The 9,448-nt window shown below is 34.5% G+C and overlaps 1 protein-coding gene across 2 annotated transcripts; it reads right to left on the reverse strand.

Annotated features, from left to right (window-relative positions):
- Positions 1-1,334: 1,334 nt before the first annotated feature.
- Positions 1,335-5,722, reverse strand: LOC140829060 (cold-responsive protein kinase 1-like). 2 transcript variants are annotated; one of them, XM_073192026.1, is made up of 7 exons: positions 5,489-5,722; positions 4,606-4,743; positions 3,466-3,578; positions 2,847-3,057; positions 2,519-2,753; positions 2,231-2,381; positions 1,335-1,939 (listed from the first exon to the last, which is right to left on the reverse strand). In XM_073192026.1, exons 2-7 carry the CDS (start codon positions 4,688-4,690, stop codon positions 1,613-1,615), a joined length of 1,122 nt encoding a protein of 373 aa, XP_073048127.1. In that variant the 5' UTR covers positions 4,691-4,743; positions 5,489-5,722; the 3' UTR covers positions 1,335-1,612. The 2 variants fall into 2 exon arrangements, with proteins under 2 accessions (XP_073048127.1, XP_073048128.1); XM_073192027.1 differs by lacking the exon at positions 5,489-5,722 and having other exon boundaries at positions 4,606-4,764.
- Between the last annotated feature and the right edge of the window lie 3,726 nt (positions 5,723-9,448).

Genomic DNA, 9,448 nt, shown 5'->3' on the forward strand with positions numbered 1-9,448 from the left:
GCATTCCCGAGATCAACTGCCCGGGACATATCGGGGTATCATCACTCTTCATATGGAATCGGATTGGAATCCAATAGTGGGATATTTTCAAGGAAGGATCATGAATCAATGCATGGGAATAATCAGGAAAATAATACTGACAATTAAACTGGTGATAATAGAAATGATGGGTCCAACAGTTCTGTTTCATTGCTCAATCAACATAATTCATTTCTCAAGGGATGGGATTATGCACCGTCGTGATTATATATCATCATGATTGAATCGATAGCTGACGTTATAGATACACATCTGTTCCTATTAATATGAAATGCGCGCAGTTTGATGAGTTGTTTATTAAAAAAAAAATTATAAATATTTTGTGATATAAACAGCATTTAGAGTGTACTCAACTATTTAAGCTCAAAATGATATTTGTTCGTCACACACTTGTAAAATAGTATGGACGATTTTTGATATATAATTTAAAGTTTAAAATCATGTAATCTAAAGTGTACAGATGGTAAAAAAAAAGTGAAACAATATATTTCTTTAAAATTATTATTAAGCACGACGTATTACTAGAGATTTGGTTTTTAGGATAACTGATTTCGACATAAAGCACGAATAACAATATAGCATGAAGAAACAAGTTGTCTTGTTTTTTTTTCGAGGGAATAAGTTGTAAGTCATGGAAATCAATTTTATTTACGGGAGGAATTTTCGAAATATGTGTCAAGTTAAAAATAAATAAATTCTTATCCCTTCAACTTAGATAGAATTGAGTGTGCCTAATACTCGAGATAGCATTTAGGCCTGTCTCGTTTTTAAATATTGTTTCGGAAGGAATTTTTTTGTTATATATAACAGAGAAACTATACAAACTAAGTTTTAAAAAAATTATTTTGAATATCACCTGATTTTTTAAAACTCAATGAAAATATATTTTGAATATCATCAGACTTTTATAGAGTATGCACAAATCTTAGTTTAATACTTCTAAACTTTTAAAATCTATAAAAATCATTAAAAGTCAATAAATCTTCTACATTGAATACACAACCCTTGATTGATTTGAGAGTAGACTATATGCTTATTTCTTCCAAGAATTAACAGGAAACACAGACTCATTATAACATAAAATAGTTTAATTTATGCTGTATTCAGAGTAACCTGATCAGTGTAATGCATTATGCATGTCATTGATTTTATATAAATTTACACGAATTTATAAAAGCTATCATCATTTTGTTTCACCGTAAATTTTGCCATCTGGAAGGTAAAGTTCCACGAGGGGTGTATGATCTGTTTATACCACTGAAAAATGCTTGAGAACAATGAACTCCGGAAGATCAAAAGTTGCCACCGTGTAATGAATTCTTATACCAGGAAACGAATAGAAAAAGAATTAACACCCATGCAATTTAAAGTCGTGCAATCCTATCAACTCAACAGCATAACCTTTTTTGGTCACTGAAACGTCCTCTCCCAAGTCTATGCCTCTTTCTCCACCAAATAAATCCGAGGGTGTGACCAACTAACAATCCCAATAATCAGAAACTGGTTTCTTAGAAGCTAGGATCCCATCAGCGCTTGCAGATAATGAAAAGGAATATTTACGAAAATTCAGGTGTTATCTTGGGGTCACCTGAGTGATTGTCGTGGGAAAAGTACTCATTTGATGGCTAGTTGAAGCTTCTGAGGACTTGTTATTAACCGTTGTGCCACTTACCAGACCCGAGGTTGCAAAGAAACCGGGAGGTGTGAGTTGCTTTTCGTTAAGACGTACATTTTTGGAGAGCATTTCAATGACCTGGCTCATTAACGGCCTCCTGCTACCATTTGCTTGGGTGCAGAAAAGGGCCACTTTCATGTACCTAAGAACCTGGTCCTCTGGAAATGCTTCCAATTCTGGGTCGACTAGATCCAAGAGTTTACCTTCTTCGTGTAGCTCCCATGCCTGTGAAGCAACCAATGCCGATGAGAGAAGGAATTATAGTGATAGGCACAAACAATAAAAAGAACTCAAAATAATATAATGGCTTGGAAGGATGCAACTTCAGGAAAAAAATAAGCAATTTCGAGCAGGAAATGAAGTTTACTGTCGAGATACTAGTCCATTTTATCTAACTTATGAGGAGATACTGTGTAGACAAAAGGTAAATGACTCAATCTCATTTTTGCTGTTCAGTTATCAGAGGATAATTAAAATCAAAAGTGATACAAAAAATTACAACCAAATATTCCTAACCCATTCGACAAGCAATTTGTGCATTCCCCCATGATTGGTGTTTCCACTGCTCCTGCCACTTACAACTTCGAGAGTTAGAACCCCGAAGCTGTATACATCGGCCTTCATAGTTAACTGGCCACCTAATGCATATTCAGGTGCCAGGTAGCCACTGCTTAGAACAACCCCAAGGTACAAATTAGGACCATAACTTTCAACGTTGCAGTAAATACAACTCTCAATTAGCTGTCAGGACTACAGTGCCATTATTTGTTGTGGTGTAGAATCAAAGAGGAAAATCAGACATACGTTGTTCCTGCTATTTTTGTGCTGATGTGGGTGATATCTTCAGGGAAAAGTTTAGCTAATCCAAAGTCTCCAATTTTAGGTCGGAAGTCCTTGTCCAGGAGTATATTACTAGCTTTGATATCTCTGTGCACAATGCGAGGTACAAGTTCTTCATGAAGATATGCAAGTCCACGAGCAGTTCCCAAGCAGATGTTAGACCTCTTTTCCCAGTTCAGAATAACAGACCTGTTCATACCTGAAATACAGGCAAGCATTATGTTCAGTCTACATTGGATACTGTGGGAATCTTTTAAATAGATTCAAATGTCACAGTACTCTATCCAATTACCTAACAACGCTCGATCGATGCTCTTATTCTCTAAATATTCATAGACCAAAATGTGGTTGGTACCGTTAATGCAGCACCCAACTAACTCAACTAGATTTGGGTGTTTAACATTGGATATAGTGTCAATCTCAGTTAAAAACTCACGCACTCCTTGCTTTGACCCGGTAGAAAGTGTCTTCACAGCTACTTTCTTTCCATTTTTTAGGGTTCCCTGTGAGATTGCAGTGGGTTTAATACGAAGAAAATAACAATGCAGGAATGATAGTTGAACGTTTCAATGTCCCATCATCTTAATAGTTCATAAATATGCGACCATCAAACAAAATAGTACTGGTTGAAGCAATTTTCTCTGCCTACAATACAGACCATTAAGAGAAAAACCAGCATGGAGATTCTTTGATTTCCTCTATTCATGTTTATTTGCTTAAATTAGAAAGATGATAAACAGTAAGAAAGTAGTTAGAACTTCGATGCATGTTATATCTTAATACCAGCAAAGGGTGGTGAAAATCAGATTACATACTGGCTGAAAGATGAAATTTTGCTGTGCAATATTTACATTTTAAAGTTATGTCGTTCAGACATGATGAATAGAGACTATGCGGCATTGAGTTAATACCTTGTAAACTGTCCCAAACCCTCCTCGTCCTATTTTGTTACTGTGATGGAAGTTGTTTGTTGCTTCTCTTAACTCATTGTATGAGAAGTTCTTCGTCTTACCAATTTGGGGCCCTAGACAGATATCTAAAATAAATCAATCAATCAAAGGAAAAAAATATACCAAGTAATAATTTCTGGACCGTCCTTAGAAAAATATTGAATGGAAATAAGCACCATTACCAACCACATGATTATATTTTCAGTGCCCCTACATGTTTCTTAAATTAAGATTGACGTTTGCACATCCAAGCACTTGCCCAGATCCCAAATATGTTCTAGATGGAAGTTGCAGATAGTTCAATGAGTGTGTCACACATGCAAGCTCATTCATACTCATGTTTCCCGCGGCAACCTTACCAACTTTGTGTGGTAGAATTAGGTTAAGTTGATGTTAACTCAGATTTATTTCCATGCAGTCCAAACATTCATATATCTGTGGCAGCACATGACAATAAAACTGTGAATGAGGTTCATTTCATGTAATTTGTTTGATCAAGTGTTTAAATTTCGATGCTCAAAGACAATTGAGCATCTCATAATGATTGAACAATGGTTCGGTGATGTAAAGCTCGTAACTTGTTACATCGGTGATATTTTGAAATACTTATTGATGCTTTATTACTAAAATGTCAATATGATTGCTACTATAGCCATAGTCACAACACTAATCATCTCGCTACATTCAAAATATTCACATCAGATCACATCTTTAAGTAAGGTCCTCAATGTGAATCCTCGTTTTCCATCTACATAACTTCAAACAGTTCTTTTTAGCATTCCAAACTTACAGCCTCTTCATCCAACTTCACCAAACTATCAACAGTGCAAACAAAATCTTCAGTTAATGGTCTACATGGTGGAAAATTTTGAGTTAGAAGTTAGTCATCTTTCATAAAAAAGCAACAATGCCAACATGATGAAGCCGCTTTGTGACTGAACCATCAGCATCCATGGAAATTAAAAGCAATCATGAAATCCCACCCTCTGCCTCTGGCATAAAGGGTGTATCTTCACCAAAAACTACAACGCAGAACCTTTAGAACTTGGTAGTTTTACATTGAAGATTGCAAAGAATGTGGATGAGTTAAGAAGAACAAACCTTCTTGGTCTTCTGTCGACTGACGAGCATCTTTATTCTGTTTCTTCTGGTGCAAAGTTAAGGCACCAAAGCAGCAACAGCCCATGTCCCTGATGGTCTATTGCACTAATCTGCCTACTCCAACACTGGTGTCTCAATCTGGAGAACAAAGAGCTACATGAGACATTTCTATCAGACATCACTAGTTTTTTCCACAGAATTTCTCCAGCCATCAGCTAGCCCTGCACACTATCCAAAGCATGATTGTATTCAAAAGTTCACGTGTTGCGAACAGCATTCTCTTGTTATCTCGCGAAAGGACAGCACAGTTCATACAGCGAATTGGAATTTGGTATCCATTGGTAATTTATAGTAATTTCAAAAAATATAAGGATCACTTCCCAAATATGTTAAGCCTCCACTTCACGTCTATTGCCCTCCATCCCTCAAATCCCTGGTTTCAGAATTAATTTGGCAAAACTCAACTATTTTCATGCAAATATTTACAAATGTTCAGCATCACAATGTCCAAACATGAAAATTTTACAGTAGCGAGTTCCAATGCACCAGTTGACTAACCAACCAAGTTCCACCCCACACCGACCCCCACCCCCGCCTACGCTCAGATAAACACACGAACCACGAACACAACGCTTAACCTCTTAGAATCACAAGATTAAACCGGTATCATATTTTGATTGACCAGATTAGTGCACACTCCTCTTGATAACACTACAAGGTGCATACAGAAAAGCAAGGCAACCACTCCACCGAGATCGCCTACCTTTGATTTAGACACAATTCGCATAACTTGAATTTCAGCACGCAACACAAACCCAGGGGCACAAAAACAATTAGTAAACACACAGACAAGTAAAATTCAGCAGTCAATACAGATACTAACAAATTATTCAGCGAGATCGGAGCTCGATAAGAATGAAGGAGTCTGCGAACTCTGAAAGCTGCAGCTGGAGAGCGAAGAGCGCCAGCAAACGTGGGCGTATCGCGTGTAGCGATTCAATCATACAGTGTGGAATCGCGTTTTTGGTCGCTGTAGAGGCGAAGAACTTTGGCGAGAATAGAGAGAAAGTGTCAAGAGTCATTTCTAGCGCGAGCAGTCTTCTCCCTCAAAAATTAAAACCAATGCAATTGACACCCCAAAACAACATTAGTTTGACTCATTCCACCCGGTTTATTTATTTATTTTTTTTTTTTTTAAGAGTACCTGGGCTGTAGCCCGGGTGATTTATATATTTTTAATTACGTATTAAGTTAAATTAAATGATTTTCTAGTCGGTAGATATATCCATGAATAAAAAAAGTCCAACGATCTTGACTTGATCCATTTTATTCAGCTTTTATGAGGCTACCCTAAAATGAAAACATTCAAGATACGAAATTGTAATTAGATTTGTCTTATTACCAATCACTCGAATCCTCAACCTTAAATCAATTTGCTCAAGTACACTCACTATATATTTGTACAAAGTTGAGTCAAATCCTCACCTCAAATCTTATATTTTTTTCAAGTTTTGAAATCTTGCCAATTCATTGTATCAATTCAATTAATTCCAATTTATAAATGCATCAGTATTAATTTTTTAGCTGATCTCATCTTATTCTATTTGAACTCATAGTTTTGTCATAAGCTTGCTTCACTTGCATCATCTTCTACTTATGTTTAGCTTAGGTTGGTAACCAAAAGAATATTTTAAATGGTTCGACATTGACAAGATTTATATTATCGATAAGAAGGAGCACCTGATGGAATATGAAATGCATCATTTAAGGTGTCAGCTATAACATTATGAGCTCGATATAGTTTGTCACGAGAATTTTTAAAAAATATCCACTATCTCATAATTATGATTTGTGCCAAGAGTTGTTTGAAATAAAAAAAAATTGTAAAATTATAATATGATGGTATTGAGAGAGAGATAGATTATTTAAGTATTAACTAAGATTATGTAACTAATAAATATTATACTTTAAACAATCATAAATCAAATTTTTATGGTACGTCAATTCAGCTTATCTTTTTATTTTTTAGTTAAAAAATATTTAGATATAACCATTTTATTTAAGATTCATAATTTTCTTTGCAAGGTGATGGAGATATAAAATATTACAATGTCAAAATTTTGACCGTAGTTTTCATATTTTACGAGTTAGCAAAAATATTGAAGATCTTGTTAATAAAAAATATTTTTAAATTACAATGAACATATATCTTATTATTTTAATTGTCGTATATTATTTTATTTTTCGTTAAAAATTCTACTCTGAGTAATGGCGGAGCCAGGATTTTTAGTTAACATGGAATGCCTCCAAAATTGTGTTGGTCGGTACTTTACAAACAAGCCTCCATCTGCCAAAAAAAATAATTAAAAAATGTGTTGGTCGGTCTCATAAATTTCTTCATTCTAAGCCACTCTCGAATCTCTTTTCAAATCAACTTTATTACCTCAAGCAGAAGAATAAATGTGATGTTGATTCATCCTCCCCGTTGCAAAAAACACATTTCTTATCATGAATATAGCATTGTCGGCTCGTGTGAGGAGCTTCCATGAGCGAACAACCGAAGTGTGACACGATATTTCCAAAGCCAATTACCAACTTTGTGTACAAAGAAATCATCATATGCACGGCTTATTCCTCTACACTGACAGAACCAGCTCTCAAGTATCGTTGTTGCATTCCCAACCGACCCCTGCCCACAATCAATTCGTCGCGGATTTTCAATAGTTGTTTAATACTTGGTGATTCATCCTTGTGTCATCTCCAATCCCAATCAGTTTCAAATTTGATGTGAGTTCGACGAACTCATTTAACAAACAATGAACCAGTCTGTTTGTGTATCATCCAGAGTGTCTTACCAAAAAGTGCATTGTTCCAAGTCAACAAAATCTCAATACCCATGTCTCTGTCTTCCTTAAGTTTACGAAGCGAGTCGCAAGGATGTTTTGCATGTCATCTCGTTTTAATGTCCGTATGCCATCTCGTAAAAAATCGAGAAAACATAAAACTCATATATATATCAAATTAAATCTTTATTCAAACCTTGTTCATGTACATTTTGAAGGAGTTTTACATTTGAATTTTATAAATATAAGATTTTAAAAATATCATTATTTTCATATGGAGATTATGAGTTTTTTTTAAAGGTTTTCGTGGGGACTGAATGAAATTGAATATTTACTACCATATAAAAAATATAGCAGCTACAAATCTAGTAATTTATACTCCTATAAAAAATTTGACCCAAAAGAAACGAATAACCTAAATATATAAAATTTCATAAGTTTTTTTGTTTCAATGTGTGATGTGTGAATATTCCATCCACATATTGCTGTTTAGTCCCAATTTGAACTTCCGAATTATAAACTTTTTTTCCCTTCATAAAACTGACCGTAGAAAATGGACATTTTCTTAAAAGAAAATGTTGAGTAGATCAATATGTCTTTTTTATAGAAAAGTTAACTTTTCATATTGCACATATGAAATTGTCAATTGATGGAATAAAAGTCTTTATCTGGATTTTAGCTGGAACAAGGCCTCGTACATAGAAATAGCTGGAAAATTATATAATGTTGGGTACTCACGAGATAATTATTCGGTTGACAATATAAACAACCAAACGAAACTCGTTCCCATTATATGCTCTTGGAGAAGAAAACAATAAAGAGGGAATAAATCCCAAAGACTGAATCGCTTTAAGAGGTTGTTCGGAAAAGAATAGGATGACATCGTGTTACGGATATTGAAAAAAAATTATTTTTGCGTTCATGTTCATTTTTATTGGTCGGATTTCGAAACCGATCTGAATCGAGTTCGGATTGAAATGAATATTGCATGGATATTGAATTAGATTGAGTTGGTAGGCAGTAAATTCATAATCATATTAATCTGGTGTGATTGTTATGATTCAATTATATATTTCTTTTGTTTGTTTTACTCCATAAATAACATAGTCATTGAAAAAAATTGAAATATTAATTCAAATTATGATTTAATTTGATTGGGTTACAGATCTGGTAATTCCGATATGATATCATATGAGTTTGATTCAGTTTCATTATTATGTCATTCGAAACAGTGTAATTCGTTTTAGAACTGGTCCAATCCAATTCAATAACATGTACTTTGTATCTAGTGTATTTGACACTTATCTTTCTTATCAAGTGCAAAAATAATAACACGCAACATAAATAAGTTCCAATTTCATAAATACATGAGAGGTTAACGCAAAACCTTTAAAAAATTATATAACTATTTGATGTCATTTTTCATTGACTTAGTTTTATCCCAGAATATAGGATGAAATCCAATTTTTAAGTAGTAGTACGTCAGTTTGACAGTTTATGCTCTAGTAACTTTCGAAAATTGTATTTTTTAAAAAATACAATGATTATGGATTCCTAAATTTTGTACAATAGATGTCGAGCCACATAGGTTGGATTGAAGATAAAATTTGTTGAGTTCTTAGATATACGTAGTTAATTTGCCGATCTGGCTTATAAAAGTTAGCCGGTTGACAAAAATTGCTAAACCTTTCGATTTGAAGCGTTAAGACGCACACGAAGTTCCACCCGACGAGTTATACCCAACCTTGTATCCCATTGTTGGGCATAGACCCCAAGTGGATTGGAAATATTACTACGATGGTGTAGTTTTATGTGATAAATGACAATATTACATGTAACGTCCCAAATTCGACGATTATTTTCATTGTATCAAGACGAGTTTTCCAGCTTTCTTATGTCATCACTCACACACACATTAAGAAACTTCTCAGGGATCATCCATTTCAGAATTGCACAAAATTAAGCGCGCTTACTTTTAGAATTCTTGTTTGATGAGCTCT

Source organism: Primulina eburnea, chromosome 4 (genome assembly GCF_022965805.1).
Source record: "Primulina eburnea isolate SZY01 chromosome 4, ASM2296580v1, whole genome shotgun sequence".
Lineage (NCBI taxonomy): Eukaryota > Viridiplantae > Streptophyta > Magnoliopsida > Lamiales > Gesneriaceae > Primulina > Primulina eburnea.

Excerpts from the sequence above, each read along its gene's own strand:
- LOC140829060 (XM_073192026.1), bottom strand. The coding sequence starts at position 4,690 with ATGGGCTGTTGCTGCTTTGGTGCCTTAACTTTGCACCAGAAGAAACAG. Across the intron at positions 3,579-4,605 it reads GTCGACAGAAGACCAAGAAG|GGCCCCAAATTGGTAAGACG; the intron begins GTTTGTTCTTCT and ends ATATCTGTCTAG. Across the intron at positions 3,058-3,465 it reads GGTTTGGGACAGTTTACAAG|GGAACCCTAAAAAATGGAAA; the intron begins GTATTAACTCAA and ends GCAATCTCACAG.